Raw genomic sequence first — 16718 nt, forward strand, 5'->3', positions numbered from 1 at the left:
CTCCCAAGTTTTATATGTTAAAGCACAAGGTTTTGGTGCTGTTTTGTTCTGTTGCTTGCAAAAGATCTTTGAAATGTTTTTCTGTTTTAATGGTTGAGAAGCAAACAGCACAAATACCAAGCACAGTCTGGTTTTATTGAATATGAAAAGGAGAAGTGAGCTAACTAGAACTGATGCATTAGGTTTTTTCATAGATAACTCAAACAAGAGTTTTTATTCTACAGATACCAGCTAGTTGTGCAAACCACAACTGAAGAACGACGAAAAGTGGGAAATAACTTGCAGCGTCTTTTAGAGATGGTTGCTACACATGTAGGGTCTGTGGAGGTAAGTGTATGAGGTCTTTCCTACATTCTAATAAAGCTTTTTAAAACTATATTTCTGTTTTGTTTCTACAGAAATTAAATGATAAATTTTATATCTATGGAAAATATGTTATAGTAAAAAGTTACCAGAAGAGTCCTTTTTAGTGGTGTGAAAGGAGCATCTGCATTTCATAAAGCAATCTGTTTTGTTCACATAAACAACGTATAATGGTATTTATTATATCAGTAGTATATAATGATGTGCCAGGCCACATTCTACATACTGAAACATATCAACACATTTAAGATTTAATTAAGATTAAGATGAAAGAGCATGTGTTAAGACAAATATTTTTCCTTTCCGTTAATTTCATGTAAAGTACTGATAAAATATAGAATAAAGTACTTAAATGAAACATGAAGCATAGCTTAAAAGTTCAACAATACTATTCTTCCAACCTGCTGTAGGGAGCCCAGAAGCCAAGATAAATTGCTAAACTTTAAAATTCCTGGATAGTGGCGCCTGGGTGGCTCAGTCGTTAAAGCGTCTTGCCTTTGGCTCAGGTCATGATCAGGTCATGGTCCTGGGATCGAGCCCCGCATTGCGCTCCCTGCTCCGTGGGAAGTCCACTTCTCCCTCTCCCCCTGCTTGTGATCCCTCTCTCTCGCTGTGTCTCTCTCTGTCAAATAAATAAATAAAATCTTTAAAAAAATAAAATAAAATTCCTGGGTAGTCTATTAGGTGATAATTTTATATTTCCAATTGTGAATGGTTTAAGAGAAAAAAAACTCATTTGTTAGGCTTCCATTTATTGAAAACAGAGCATGTGATATCCTACTTCCCCTCCCCTCCTTTCTCCTGAAAGATAGTGAACTGCATTTTCTTGTTTGCCAGTGTTCTTCACTGCTTGGTGAAAAGAACTAAGAAAATATGCTGGATCCTACATCAGAAAACCTGGATTCTCCCCACTTAGTGGCTCTATAACCTTTCATAGATTCTTTTTCAACCAGTATTGTTAATTTGAATGACAGACCAGATAATTATATGAGTAATTACTTTCTTGTTCTCTCAGGGATGACGTATAATAAATGCATAAGAGGAAAATTCATTCACAATCTATGATGGTTGGCTCAAATTGAGAAAGTCTGTTTATATGTATCATTTTGCTTCTTTTGGTCTTCACTTTCTTCATCTGTATAATGAGAGGGTTGTACTAAATCATTGCCAACATCCTTTGCATCTCTATCTATTATCTGTAACAATTAGTTTGACCTCAGTGTTAATCCAATAGTGATTTATCACGAGGGATTTATGTGAAAGGTAACCACAACTGTTAAAGTTTTAATCCGTTAACATGAAGTTAGATTTGAAACCCTAATGATTATTACTTTTGCTTTCTATTTAGTTCATTGTTGTTCAAGATCAGACTGCATTTACAGAGCACTTACTTTGCACTATGTAAAATTCACAATTAGCCAGTAAACTATGGAAGGAGTCCCTAAGTCAACCAATCATCTTTAAAACCTGATGTGGGGAAATTTTACAAGTGATAAAATTAGACTAGAATAAACAGATGACTGTGGATCTAATGGTATCTTTAGATGGGATTTTTTTCCTCTGAGCTAAAACTTTTCTTTGAGCAGTTCCTGGTTGGAGCCCCATGCAGGTCCTCTATGTGGCTTGATAGTCTAGACTAGGAGACAGCAAACTACAGCCCAAAGACCAAATTGTGCCCACGGGCTGCTTTTGTAAATAAAGTTTTATTGGAACACAGATACTTCATTCACTTCCATACTCTTTATGGTTGCATTCCCACTACACTGGCAGGGTTGAGCAGTTGCAACAAAGGCCATTTGGCTTACAAAACCTAAAATATTTGTTATTTGGCCCTTTACAGGAAAAGGTGGCTGACTCCTGTTCCAGACTCCTACCTCCTTGAAGGGCACAAAATCTTTTTTGTCTGTTTAGATGTTAAGAAATTATTAAAAAGCTGCAATAACGAACCCATTGTAGTACTGATGCATATAAACCAAGCTCTGATTCAGAGTCCAGAAAAAGATGGATGAGCATAGACAGGAAACTAATTTATAAGAGAGGTTGTGTTACAGACTAGTGGGGTAAAATGAATTGTTCAATTAATGGAGTTGGGATTCCTACCTAGACAAAAATCACTTCAAGATGGATTAAGAAATTAATGTGAGGCTAAATTTTTTTTTTTTAGAGAATGAGGGCTGGGGAGAGGGGCAGGGGAATAGGGAGAGAGAATTTTAAGGAGGCTCCACTCCCAGTACAGAGTCCGATGTGGGGTTCGATCCCACAACCCTGAGGTCATGACCTGAGCTGAAATCAAGAGTCAGACACTTAACTGACCAAGCCACCCAGGCACCCCAATGTGAGACTAAATTTTTAACTTTTAGAAAAATTATAGACACTGTCTTTACACCTCAGGAGTTGTAAAGGAGTTCTTAAATTAGACACAAGTTAAAACCACAAAAGAAATTATAAATTCAGCTTTGTTAAAATTAAGATCTCTACATCAAAAGACAGAGGGGCACCTAGGTGGTTCAGTTGGTTAAGCTTCTACCTTCGGCTCAGGTTGTGATCCCAGGGTCCTGTGATCAGCCCTGCATCCAGCTCCCTGCTTATCGGGGAGTCTGCTTCTCCCTCTCCCTCTGCCCCTCCCCCACATCGCTTTCTCTCAAAATAAATAAATGAAATCTTAAAAAAAAAAAAAGTGGAAAGACAAGCCACAAAACAGTAGATGATATTTTTTAAAACAACTGATAGCATGCAGATATATAATGACCTCTGGAAAATAAGTACAGAAGGTGGGCAAAAGACTTGAATTGGAATTTCACAGAAAGCTAAGGTGGCCAATAAACAGGAAAAGATCTACCACTTCCCACCCTCAGGAAATTGGCAAAAAAATTAAAGTTTGAGAATACAAAATGCCAGCAAGAACGTGGAGAAATGCAAGTTTTCATTTATACTGCAGGGGTTGTAAATTGATGTTAACAATTTTAGAAAACAATTTGGCAATCCCTAATAAAATGGTGCAATTCCATTCTAGGTATTTAATTAAATGTTTACACTGTGTGCTGGAGTAATGTACTAGGTTGAATAGTATCCTCTCAAAATTCATGTGTATCCAGAATCTCATCATGTGACCTTATTTGAAAATAAGGTCTTTGTGGATGTCATTAGCTAAGATGAGGTCATACTAGATTAAGGTGGGTCCTCAATCTAGGGACCGGTATCCTTATTAAGAGTCCATGTGAAGGGGCGCCTGGGTGGCTCAGTTGGTTGAGCAACTGCCTTCAGCTCAGGTCATGATCCTGGAGTCCCGGGATCGAGTCCCACATCGGGCTCCCTGCTCAGTGGGGGGGTCTGCTTCTCCCTCTGACCCTCTTCCCTCTCGTGCTCTCTGTCTCTCTCTCTCTCTCAAATAAATAAATAAAATCTTTTAAAAAAAAAGAGTCCGTGTGAAGATGGAGGCAGAAATTAGAGTGACACAGCTGTCAGCTAGGATTGCCCTCGAACTGCTAAAAGCTGGTAAGAGGTAAGGAAGGATTCTTCCCTAGAGCCTTCAGAGAAAGTGGCCCTGTCAGTATCTTGATTTTGGACTTCAAGCCTCTAAAACTGTGAGAAAATAAATTTCTGTTGCCTTAAGCCATCTAGTATGTTGAAATTTGTTACAGTGTAATTGAAATAGTAAAAAACATAACCCAGTATATTAATTTCCTGTTACTGCTATAACAAATTACCACCAACTTAATGGCTTAAAGCAACACATTTATTTCCTTATATATCTGGAGGTCAGGAGTATAAAATGGGCCTCCCAGACTACAATCTTTCTAGAGACTCTAGGATGGAATTTCTTTGTCTTTTCCCTTTTATAGAACCGCCTACCCGCCTTGGTTTGCAGCCTCTTCATCTTCAAAGCCAACAGCACAGCATCTTCTATCCCCTCTGACCTCTCTTCTGTCCTTACATTTTCTCTCTCTGACTCACATTGCTGATTCCCTCTTACCAGGACCCTTGTGATTACATTGGACCCACCAAGACAATGCAGAATGATCTCCTTTTCTCAAACTCCTTAATCACATCTGTCAAGTTCCTTTGCCCTGTAAGATAATGTATTCACAGGTTCTGGGGATTAGGCCATGGACATCTTTGAGGAGGCTGCTATTCAGCCTACCACACCTGGAAATAAACTAAAATTCATTAATAATAAAATGGATAAATAAATATTGATATATTCATGCAGTAGGAAACTATTTGGCAGTACATGAATAAACCAACTATCTGCATTAACATCAATGAATCAAAATACTGAGTGGAAAAAAGTCAGAGTATTATATTTAATATCATTCAGTAAATATGAATGTTAAAACCAGGTACCACTAAACTATATTGTTTAGAGATACATACATACATATCAGTGTGGGGTGGGGGGGTAAAAGTATAAAGAAAAGCAAAACATCGTTGAGAGTGGTTAGCTCTGAGAAGAAAAATGGGGATATGATTAGGAAAGGGCACAAAAAGGGATTTAAGAGTATCCCTTAAATTCCCTGTACTTATAAATGTTACCACTTGTTTGTATATTTCACAATTAAACTTTTTAAAAGAAATTAATGTTTTTTCATTAACAATTGCTCATTGTTTTCACTAGAAATATCTTGAGGAGCAGATTGCTAAAGTTGATAGAGAATATGAAGAATGCGTGTCTGAAGATCTCTTGGAAAATATTAGAGAGATTGGAGACAAGTATAAGAAGAAAGCTGCTCTAATTAAGCCTTCTGATGAATGAAGATAAAATATTGATTAAGCAAGAACTTTATTAACAGTGCAAATTGTTAAATGTCCTCTGTAGGTTTGAAAAATCTCTAACATATCTTATACCCCTCCTTACAATGAAGTCTTATGACCATATCTTCCCAAGCCTGTGAAATATTTTTATATCTTTTATAAATCTAGTTCATTAAAGTATGTATAACCTGAAATTATGATAACTTTTTTTTGTTATCTTCAGATGTGAAAGTCTAGTTATATTATGTATCCAGAGTTCATAAAATTATATCAACAAAGTGTGTTTTCCCTTGATTTCTCAACCTAACTTCAGATGGTTAGAAGATAGTTATTTTGATCTAAACCAGGAATCAATAAACTGTGGGCCAAATGTAGTCACTTCCAATCATTGATATATCATCTATGACTGCTTTCACACTATAGTGGCAATGTTTATTATATGCGACAGAGACCATGTGGCTGCAGAGCCAAAAATGTGTACTATCTGGCTCTTTACACAAAGTTTGCCAATCCCTGGTATAAGCTATACAAAGGTTGGGGATCTTTAAAAAATGTAGTCCAACTCATTTCTTATTCAGAGCCAAGAAGCTAAATTTCTTTCTGGCTTCATGCCACCATTACTCTGAAATGAGCAGAAGAATATGGAATGTGAAAATCAGAAGAAATAATAAAATAGTTCAATCCCCTCATTTTAGAGATGAGAATTCATTTCTAGAAATGTTCTGATTTACCGCTGGTCACACCTCTTTGTAGGGGTAGAAGTCACACAGGAACTTACTTTGTAACAGTACACAATCCTGACTGTACAGCCAGCCACAGGAGCTCTAAAATAGGAATTTTCTGGATGGTGAGGAAGTCATGTTAGAACATAAGATTATTTGGTCTAAATTGTTAGGAAGCTCCTCACATTCAGCTGATACCTGCCCCTAGTTGAACTTTCTATTCAAAGTTACTACAACTCATGCAAGTCAAAATGAAGAACATGATAAAATGAAACAATATAAAAACCCAAAATGGAATTCCACCAAAGCTTTATGAAAGGACAGCATGCAGCCTGAGAGGGTGGGATGGACAAAAAACAGGTTATAGTTAGGAGATAATAGGACAAGATTAATAGTTGACAATGTACTCAAGAATCTTGGCCATTAACATCCAACAGAACTTTCTTCAGTGATGGAAATATTTTATCTGCACTATCCAGTATGGTACCAGCCATATGTATCTATTGTGCACTCAAATGACATCTGTTTATGACAAAGACAACTCAGAACTTGGCCCCTCAAAGTGTGCTATGGAAACAGCAGCATTAGCATCACCAGGGAGTTCATGTTTTAGTTAAAAACACAGACTCTTGGCCCCACCCAAACCTCCTGCATCAGAATCTGAACCTTTTATAGTGTATTGACATAAACTATACGTATATAAATTTTTCGTAAGTTTTGACATCCATATACAGCTATAAAATCACAATCAAACTGATGAATATATCCATCACCACTAAAAGTTTCCTTGTGGCCCTTTGCAATCTTGTCTCTTTCCCCTGACACTTGCCCATCTATCCCCAGGCACATACTAATCTCCTTTCTGTTATTACAAATTAGTAGAATAGTATGTACGCTTGTATGGCTTCTTTCAGAATATTTTGAGATCCAAGTTTATTTTGAGGTCCACATTGCATTGAATATCAGTAGCTCATTCCTTTTTGCGGACTAGTGTTCATTATATGAATATACTGAGTTTGTTTATCCATTCACCTGTTGATGGACATTTAGATTCTTTAGTTTTTGCCTTACAAATAAAGTCATCAGCATTCATGTACAAGTGTTTGTATGGACATATGCTTTCATTTCTCTTGGGTAAATACCTAGGATTGGACTGGCTAGTTCATACAGGGTAGGTGCATATTTGACTTTTATGAAATTTAGATAATGTTTTCTAAAGTGATGGTACCATATGTTCCTACCTGCAATGTATGAGATTTCCAGTTGCTCCACATCCTCACCCACATGTGGTATGGTCAGTCATTTTAATTTTAGCCATCCTAAGGGGGTGTGGTTCTATCCTGTTGTGATATTAATTTGCACTTCCCTAACGTTAAGCATTTTGTCATGTGCTTATTTGTCAGCCACGTATCTTCATGGTGAAGTGTCTCTTCAAATATCGGCCCATATTTTTACTGGATTGTTTCTTATTAAAAGAAGCCCAATTTATTGCTTCTTTTAGACTTTTCTGCATTTTGTGAAGTTTTCAAGGAATCTTTGCCAGCATCACTATGATTTTCATCTATATTTTATTCTAGAAGTTTAATGGGCTTGACTACTGAATCAAAATCAGAATCCAAACCTGAATCTTTAAAAGATCCCCAAGTTATTCGTAAGTACATTAAAATTTGAGATGTACTACTTTAAAAGTCACCACTAGTTAAGTATTATTCATAGTATAATACTATTTAATAGTGACTTTATTTTTTTTAAGATTTTATTTTTTTGCCAGAGAGAGGAGAGCGACAGCGAGAGAGGGAACACAAGCAGGGTGAGTGGGAGAGGGAGAAGCAGGCCTCCCGCTGAGCAAGGAGCCTGATGCGGGACTCAATCCCAGGACCCTGGGATCATGACCTGAGCCAAAGGCAGATGCTTAAACAACTGAGCCACCCAGGTATCCCTAATAGTGACTTTAGAAATGACAGAAAAGACATACTAAGTTCAAACAAAATGACTGCCTAAGCACAACCTAGAACATGTTCAAGAGACAAGAGTGATCAGTAAATTTGCAGTAAACTTTTCACTCAACATTTTTTACCTCACTCTACAGTTTTCTTCTGAATTCCTAAGGACATGCTTATCTTCAGAACTAACACCACTGAGGTAGATATTATTCCAGTTAAAAATTCCAAGAATCCTAGAGTCAGAAAAGGCTTTAGATATACAGTTCAAGCTCTCAATCAATAAGGAATACCAACCTTGGCATTTTTGGTAGATGGCTTACCTAGTTCTGAATACTTCCAGGGAGTATTCCAAATTGCTAATTATTTCAAAGCATCTCATGGTTGAGCAATGCTACTTGCCAGGAAGTTCTATCTTATATTGGCCAAAACCTGCCTTCATGTAACTTCCTCTCATTCCAACTTTTTGTCGTAGATTGTTATCAGTTTTCAGTTCCATTTAGGGATATCAGTTATCTTTTATTGTCTTATATTTGACTCTGTGTTTGATTAACTCAATCTTTTCCCAATTATTTTAATCTCTTCGTTATTCTACCTCGCTTTCAATGTTACTAATACAAATAACCCCCTTCACACAAATTCCCTAGCTAATATTTTACTATATTTATCATTTTTCCCCTCTCTTTTTAACCTTTTTTTAAATCTATCTTAACTCACTTGTAAGTTGCAGATGTGATACCGCTTTACCTCTAAATATTTCAGTCTATATTTCCTAAAAACAATGACAATCTCTTAGACAACCATAAGACAGTTATCAAAAACAGGGGCACCTGGGTGGCTCAGTAAGTTAAGCATCTGCCTTCGGCTCAGGTCATGATCCCAGAGCTCCAATCGAGCCCCATGTAGGGCTCCCTGCTCAGGGGGGAGTCTGCTCCTCCTCCCTCTGCTCTTCTCCCCCCCACCCCCTTGGCTCGTGTTCTCTCTCGCTCACTCTCTCAAAAAATAAATTAAAAAAAGACAATTATCAAAAACAAAATTCATATTGGTACATTAGTACCTAATCTACAGAATGTACTCGAATTTTGCCAAATGTCCTTTATCAGGATTTTTTTCCAGGGCGCCTGGGTGGCTCAGTCGTTAAGCTCTGCCTTCGGCTCAGGTCATGATCCCAGGGTCTTGGGATCGAGCTCCACATCGGGCTCCCTGCTCCGCGGGGAGTCTGCTTCTCCCTCTCCCACTCCCCACCTGCTTGTGTTCCCTCTCTCGCTGTGTCTCTCTCTGTCAAATAAATAAATAAATAATTTAAAAATTAAAAAAAAAATAAGATTTTTTCCCTAGTCAAGGATCCATTCCAGGATCACACTACCAATAATTGTCAAATCTATTTACTCTCCTTTATGCTGGAAGACCTGGTCATTACATCTTTGACTTTCATGATCTTGGCATTTTTGAAGAGTCCAGTCAACTTATAGGCTGTTCCTTAATTTTTGCTTAATTTATTCTCACAGATAGGATATGTTTCTTGCAGGACACCACAGAAATGATGTTACATTGTTTTCAGTAAATTGCATCAAAAGGTACATGATGTTTATTGGTACCATTAATGTAATTTAATCACTTGATTTTTTTAGTATGTGCAAAGTTATGATTTTCCCCTTTGTAATTAAGAAGTGAGGAGGAGGAGTGGCTCAGTCGGTTAAGCGTCCCACTCTTGATTTCGGCTAAGGTCATGATCTCAGGGGTGTGAGACGGAGCCCCACGTCAGGCTCTGCACTGGGCAGAGATTCTCTCTCTCCCTCTCCCTTGCCCCTCCCCCAATTCTCTCTCTCCCTCCTTCTGTAAAAAAAAAAAAAAAAAAAAAGGTGGGGAGGCTACTTTGGGACTATGTAAATATTTATCATTTAGCTTTCACCTACTAGTTTTAACATCTATGTCTCTTGAATGAATTATTACTGTGATAGTTGCCAAAACAATGATTTTTTTATTGAGAAATAATTGACATATTAGTTTCAGGTGTACAACATAATGATTTAGTATTTGTGTATATTGCAAAATGATCACCACAATAAGTCTAATTAACATTCATCACACATTTACACATTTTTCTTGTGATGAGAACTTTTAAGATGTACACCCTAAACGGCTTTCAAATATACAATACAGTATTGTTAACTATAAATGCCCTGCTATACATTAAGTGATTTTTAAATTTCTAATTCTAGAAATTTTTAGGTGCAAAGTGATTTTTAACTTCTAATTCTATTATTCATTACTTCTACACTAATCACTTGGCATTCTACTCTAAGAAAGAACTTTCCCTTCTCTCCTATTTATTTATATCAGTATGGACCCATGGATTCTTATATTAATCAATGGGTTATAATCTATATCTATCATTTATTTTGATGTTTAAATTGTCCCAGATTTGACAAGTGGGAGCCCCCTTCAGGCTGACTTCTCTATCCTTTTTGACATTTCTGTCATTCTTTGAGTATTTACTTGCTTTCTGGCACAATCCAATATTTCAGGCCCAGTCTTTACTTTCCCTGCTCAATCCCTGGAATTGGCCAGTTCTCCAAGGATGACTGGTCCCTTTTAATGGACAATAATATTTGGAAACCAAAACCTGAGCACTGTATGTGTTCATTGCTCCTAACGTGCCAATGCTTCCAGGCCTTCCCCAGGGACAGAGCTAGAAAATATAAGTATTGAGAGGCTGCTGGGAAGATGGCAGAGTAGGAAGACCCTGTGCTTACCCCTTGCCACGTGATGGCCTAGAGAGCACCCACATCGGCATAAATAACCCAGAAAGCAACCCGAAAACTGGCAGAACAGACTCTGCATAGACAAGAGGCCACAGTGAAGCAGATCCACCCCCTCCGATCGCTCTTGGCAAGATCCCATCAAAGCGGTGCCACAAACCTGGCAGTGTGCGTGCAGCCCAGACAAGGGCCAGCACCACTCCAAAGTGAGTCCTGCTCTAGGGAGAGGGGAAGATAACCACACACCAGTCTGACTCTGACCCCACCAGTGGGCTGGGGCCAGGCAGCTGGTCCGACCACAGGCCCCACATACCAACAAAAGCTTCTCAAGGGACAACACAGGGAAAGTGCCAGCAGTTTGGTACTACTTCATCTCTGGCAAACACCTGGTCTGACTCAACTCAAGCCCAAGGTAGCCCCGGACTAGCCCACTAACACCAGAGGCACCAGACTCTGCCCACAACAAGCAGAGAGCCATCACAGGCTGGACTGAAGGCAAATACATCCCAGCCATAATGGTAGGAGACCCCTGTAGCAACACACATAGGAGACCCCCTGAAGCACCATTTTCCTGTGAAAAGGAGACATTGCGCTGCATGTCTTCTTCATAAAGCCACTACCTTCAAGTGTGGGAGACATAGCTGACTGATGAATCACTGCACTCTACCTCTGAAACTAATAATATGCTATATGTTAATTAATTGAATTTAAATTAAAAAAAGGAAATCCCCCCAAAAAGAAAATGTAAGTATCTATATACATACACATATCTATATAGTTCTATCTGCATTAATATATTACAAACCATGAGTTCATATCAATATCTCCAGTTCCACGCCAGTACCACACAGGTGCTTAACACAGAGAAACAGACACAGCAATAGACAGAATGAGGAAACAGGAATATGTCCCAAATGAAAGAGCAGAACACAATCAGAGCAGGAGACCTAAGCAAAATGGAGATAAGTAATATGTCTGATAGAGAATTTAAAGTAATGCTCATAAAGATACTCACTGGACTTGAGAAAAGAGTGCAGAACCTCCATGAGACCTTCCACCAAGAGATAGGAGACATAAAAAAGAACCAATTAGAGCTATTGGACTCACTAAATGGAAATAAAAATAGACCACCTGGAATAAATGGCAAACAAGAGGAAGTAGAAGAACAGATCAGCCACCTGGAGGACAGAGTAATAGAAAGTAATCAAGCTGAGCAGATGAGAGGGGGAAAAAATATGCAAAATGAGAATAGACCCAGAGAACTCAGCGACACTGTCAAGCATAACAGTCACATCATAGGGATCCCAGAAGGAGAAGAGTGAAAAAAGGGAGCAGAAGATTTGTCTGAAAAAATAATAGCTGAAAACTTCCTGAATCTGGGGAAGAACTGAGAAATCCAGATCCAGGAGGCACAGAGAGACCCCAACAAAACCAACCCAAAGAGGTCTGCACCAAGACACAAGTAAGTAAGATGATAAAGTAGTGATAAAGAGAGAATTTTAAAAGCAGCAAGAGAAAGGAAAGCAGTTACATATAGGGGAAACCCCACAAGGCTATCAGTGGGTTTTTCAGCAGAAACTCTGCAGGCCAGAAGAGAGCGGCATGATCAATTCCAACTGCTAAAAAGAAAAAATCTACAGCGTAGAATACTCTATCCAGCAAGGCTTTCATTTAGAATAGAAGGAGAGATAGAGTTTCCAAGAAAAACAAAAGTTAGACGCAAAACCAGCCACATCCCTGTCACACACTATGCCATCGGTCTGTGGGTCCCAAATTCACAGTCCAGCCGCTCTCCTGCCTGAGTCAGCATGCAGGGCCTGCCACCTGCTCAATGCCAAGTCAACACGCCTTCACCTCAGATTGCCAAGGGCTCAAACTGGCATTCTTCCCCTCAAATTCCAGCCCCTTTGCTCAAGTTTGTGCACAAAAGTGGGCATAATTATAATAGCAGAATGAAGCAACCCAAACAGTGACACTAATTCTGTGGAATATACAATGGATAAAAGGAGTGTGCTAGGCTGAGAACATCTCTAACAAGCACATCAAAGGACAATACATATGGCATGATTCTGGTTAGTAAAAGAAACAAACCTGTGAAAAATAAAATAAGATGAAAACAGAGAGGGAGACAAACCATAAGATACTCTTAACTATAGGAAACAAACAGTGTTGCTGGAGGGGTGGTGGGTGTGGGGATGGAGTAACTGGGTGATGGGCATTAAGGGGCGCACCTGATGGAATGAGCACTTGGGTGTTCTACACAACTGATGAATCACTGAACTCTACCTCTGAAACTAATAATATGCTATATGTTAATTAATTGAATTTAAATTAAAGAAAGGAAACCCCCCAAAAAGAAAATATAAGTATTCATATACATATACATATCTATATAGTTCTATCTGTATTAATATATTACAAACCATGACTTCATATCAATATCTCCAGTTCCACTCCAATACCACACAGGTGCTTAATACATAGGTTCAATAAGCAAGAATTGGCTTAGGGACACTTTTTCAGATTATGGAATTTAATACCCTGGAAAGGACCCCAGCAGATGTGGTAAACTCATGGATGAGGAGGCTGGATAAGATGATGCCTAATTCTCAGCCAAGTGGAAGTGCCTCGGTTGCTCTTGCAGAGAGTAGCAGAAGAAATAGAAAGGCTGAGTGAAGTGAGAATGCTGTGTAATACACAACGTAAAGCCAGAAGAGCCCCCAAAGTTTCAGAGGAGGACCTTGAGGACAACCCATGCATGAAGGCCACAAGGAATGTCCTGGTGAGAAGGGCAGCAGTATCACTAGAAAGTTCAGTGGTAGCTCTTCTATAGACTGGGTTGACAGAGGAAGAGGCAAGCATAGCGCTGAGCTCATGAACATCCATGGGGATAATGGAGCTCTAAAGTAACAAAGGCCAGGAAGCTGCCCACAATGATGGACAAGGTCAGAAAAGTGGTTGAAGGGGCTTAATCTGAAGAAGTTGTGGAGGTGGTTAATAGAGATGGCATCCCTAGGGGCAAAAGAGTAAGACAGAACTATACTCTCCTACTCTCTGTGATAATAAAGTCCAGAGAAATATACCAAGGAGGGGGTAATTTTTTTTTAATTGATAGACTATTTTTTAGAGTAGTTTTAGGTTAACAGTGAAATTGAACAAGTATGGTTTTTTTAACTTCTACAATCAACAAAAAGCAAGAATACTAGAGCAGGGGGCTAAGGGTGGTCATATCCCTATAAAAAGTCATAATCCCATGCTCAGTTCCCAGATCTGGGCCATTTTCAGATCTGAATCCCATTGACTGAAGAGGTAGCTGAGTCTCTAGAAGGAAGGACCTAGCAACCATCATGGCAAATGTTTACAGTGATGAGGGGCCCCTGGGTGGCTGAGTCATTAAGCGTCTGCCTTCGGCTCAGGTCATGATCCCAGGGCCCTGGGATCGAGCCCCACATCAGGCTCCCTGCTCTGCAGCAAGCCTGCTTCCCCCTCTCCCACTCCCCCTGCTTGTGTTCCCTTTCTCACACTCTCTGTCAAATAAATAAATAAAATCTTTTAAAAAAAAATGTATACAGTGATGATTTCCCCAGTCCTTCCCCCAAAGAGACCCATAGCCACTTACTTAAGTGATTGTACAGTGTGAGAAGAAGACTAACCAAACTGTTTTAGGACTATTTGACACAGGATCTGAGTTAACATTAACCAAAAGCACCAACACAGATGCCCCCTCTATGAGAGTTGGGCCTACAAGGACTAATTAATGGAGTCCTGGCTAAAATCTGGCTCATCATATACCCATTGGGTCTATGGACCCACCCAAAGGTCATTTCCTCAACCCCCAAGTACATAACTGAAATTGGTATATTTGGGATTTGGAGTATAGCCCACAACCCCAATATGCAAGCATAAAAGCTATAATAGTGTGGAAAGCCATATGGAAACTGCTGAAACTACCAGCTTCGCCAAGATAGTAAATAAAAATAACATCATATACCAGGGTGGATGGCAGACATTAATGCCACCATTAAAGACCTGAAGGATTCAAAGGTGGTGAAGGATTCACTATCATATCTCCATTTAATTCACCAGTCTGGCTCTCTCAGAGATGGCCCCTGGAGAATGACATAGATTAAAACAATGAATAAATTTACAGGTGTAAATGCAAAACCTTTTCCAATTCAAAGCAAGTAATGACCCACCATGTTCTGGCAGGGAAATATCAGGCAAGAAAGGAAACTGAGTGAGAAGGCTTGGACTTTGCCAACCCTATAAGACTAGCAAGACAGAAATAACAAGTGGTCCAAGAACTCTTGCCAGCCTCTAGAGAAATCCTGGAATAGTCAGTTCTTACGCATTAATACTCCACACATATCAAGAAATTGATGGTCTTGCAAATTCTCACCAAGCCAATGGATTTCTCTTCTATAAACCTGTTCTTTCACCTTAGTTAGAAAGTGACTAAGCCACATGTACTAAGGATTTAAATCAAAGACATATGCAGGGTTTTAAACATATGCAAGGGAACACTTAACTTGAATACAACATCAAAGTCAGCAGCAAATTCTACAATCCAGTGCTAATAATAGATACAACCTTCAATGATAACTTTCTTTCAAAGGTTTATTCCAGTTTCATGAGGCCAGCAGGAGGTGAGGCAAATGTATACTTCTGAGTCACCTCATGCAGCAAATGCAGTGAATCTTCTTTCAGACAATTTAGAAACATCTGCAGTGAAAGATGGAGGGGCCCAACTTGTCCTTCTTCTGCTTGCTGATCCACATCTGCTGGAAGGTGGCCAGTGAGTCCAGGATGGAGTCTCTAATCCACACCAAGTATTTACTTTCAGGAAGAATGATGATCTTGACCTTCATTTTGCTGCGAGCCGGGGCAGTAGTCTATTTCTGCATCTTATTGGCAATGTCAGAGTACATGACGGTCCCACCAGACACACCATGTTGACATACAGGTCCTTCTAAATTTCAACATCACACTTCATGATGGAGTTAAAGGTAGTCTCATGGATATGGTCTCACAGGACTCAATACCCAGGAAGGAGAAACGAAAGAGCTTCTCTGGACACCAGAGCCACTCATCGCTCATGTGATCACCTGGCTATCTGGATGCTCATAATTCTCCTGGTAGGAGGAGGACAAAGTGGTGGCCATCTCCTGCTGCAAGTCCAGGGTGACACAGCAGAGTTCTTGATTTTTGCTCAGTGGTGGAGGTGAAGCTGTAGCCATGTTCCATGAGGATCTTCATGAGGAAGTCAGCCAGGTCCCAGCCAGCAAAGTCCAGACCCAGGATGACTGAGGTTGGGTATAGCCCTAGTAGATCCCTAGGGCCCATGACAATACCAGAGGTGTGAGCAGAGGCATAAAGGGATAGCACAGCCTGGATGACCATGCACATGACCCAGGGTTGAAGGTCGCAAACGTGATCAGAGTCATCTTCTGTCTGTTGCTCTTGAGGTTCAGGAGTGCCTCAGTCAGCAGTCCCAGGTGCTCCTCCAGAGCAACATGTAGCTCATTATAGAAGGTGTGGAGCCAGGTTTTCCCCAATTCAGTTGGTGATGATGCCGCGCTCCATGTGGTACTTCGTGGTCAGTGTGCAGCAATTGCTCTGGGCCTTGTCACCCATGTAGCTGTCCTTCTGCCTAATGCTCACCGTGATTTACTGGTGTTGGGTGCCTGACAATAAATGGGAACGTGTCTAGGGGTCATCATACCCAGCAAAGCCAACTTTACACGTGCCAAAGCCATTGTCAATGGCTAGTGTGGTGATTTCTTCCTGCATTGCGATCTGCGGAGGCTGGTAGAGGAGCCAGGAGGCTGAGACACAGGAACACGTGGAGTGCAGGCTGGCTGCAGCAAGTAACATACAAGTCTGTGTATTATCATTGTCTACGGTTTCAGTTGGTGACTTCTCTTTGTTCTAAGCATTGTTTAAAATAGTTTTAAATTTCCACATAGAAGAAGTTTTGGCCCTTCGATTTTTATTAAATTTTAGTTATATTGTGTTGTAATTAGAGAATACTGTCTTTACTGTTTACTGTTTGGACTTTGCTGAGGCTTTTTTCTTTGTGGCCTAATAGTTTTTGTGAGTATTCATGGGCAACTGAAAGAAAAGTGTATTGCCTCTTTAGGATATTTAATTGGACATATTATCCATCAGATCTACCTTAT

The 16718-nt window shown here is 39.6% G+C and overlaps 1 protein-coding gene and 1 pseudogene across 3 annotated transcripts in view; one reads left to right on the forward strand and one right to left on the reverse strand.

Moving 5' to 3' along the window:
* NDC80 (NDC80 kinetochore complex component) overlaps window positions 1-5393 on the forward strand; it is a 54438-nt gene extending 49045 nt beyond the window's left edge. For all 3 annotated transcript variants that reach the window (XM_028092365.2, XM_028092366.1, XM_028092364.1), the window contains 2 exons: window positions 225-327; window positions 4979-5393. In XM_028092365.2, coding sequence (XP_027948166.1) covers window positions 225-327; window positions 4979-5116 — 241 coding nt within the window. In that variant the 3' untranslated portion in view covers window positions 5117-5393. The remainder of the gene's footprint in view (window positions 1-224; window positions 328-4978) is intronic.
* Window positions 5394-15251: 9858 nt separating this feature from the next.
* Window positions 15252-16329, reverse strand: LOC114200318 (actin, cytoplasmic 1 pseudogene; annotated as a pseudogene).
* Window positions 16330-16718: the final 389 nt, after the last annotated feature.

The sequence above is a fragment of the Eumetopias jubatus genome, unplaced genomic scaffold, assembly GCF_037043125.1.
Source record: "Eumetopias jubatus isolate StellerSeaLion01/CBP00866 unplaced genomic scaffold, mEumJub1_p1.0 scaffold_16, whole genome shotgun sequence".
NCBI lineage: Eukaryota > Metazoa > Chordata > Mammalia > Carnivora > Otariidae > Eumetopias > Eumetopias jubatus.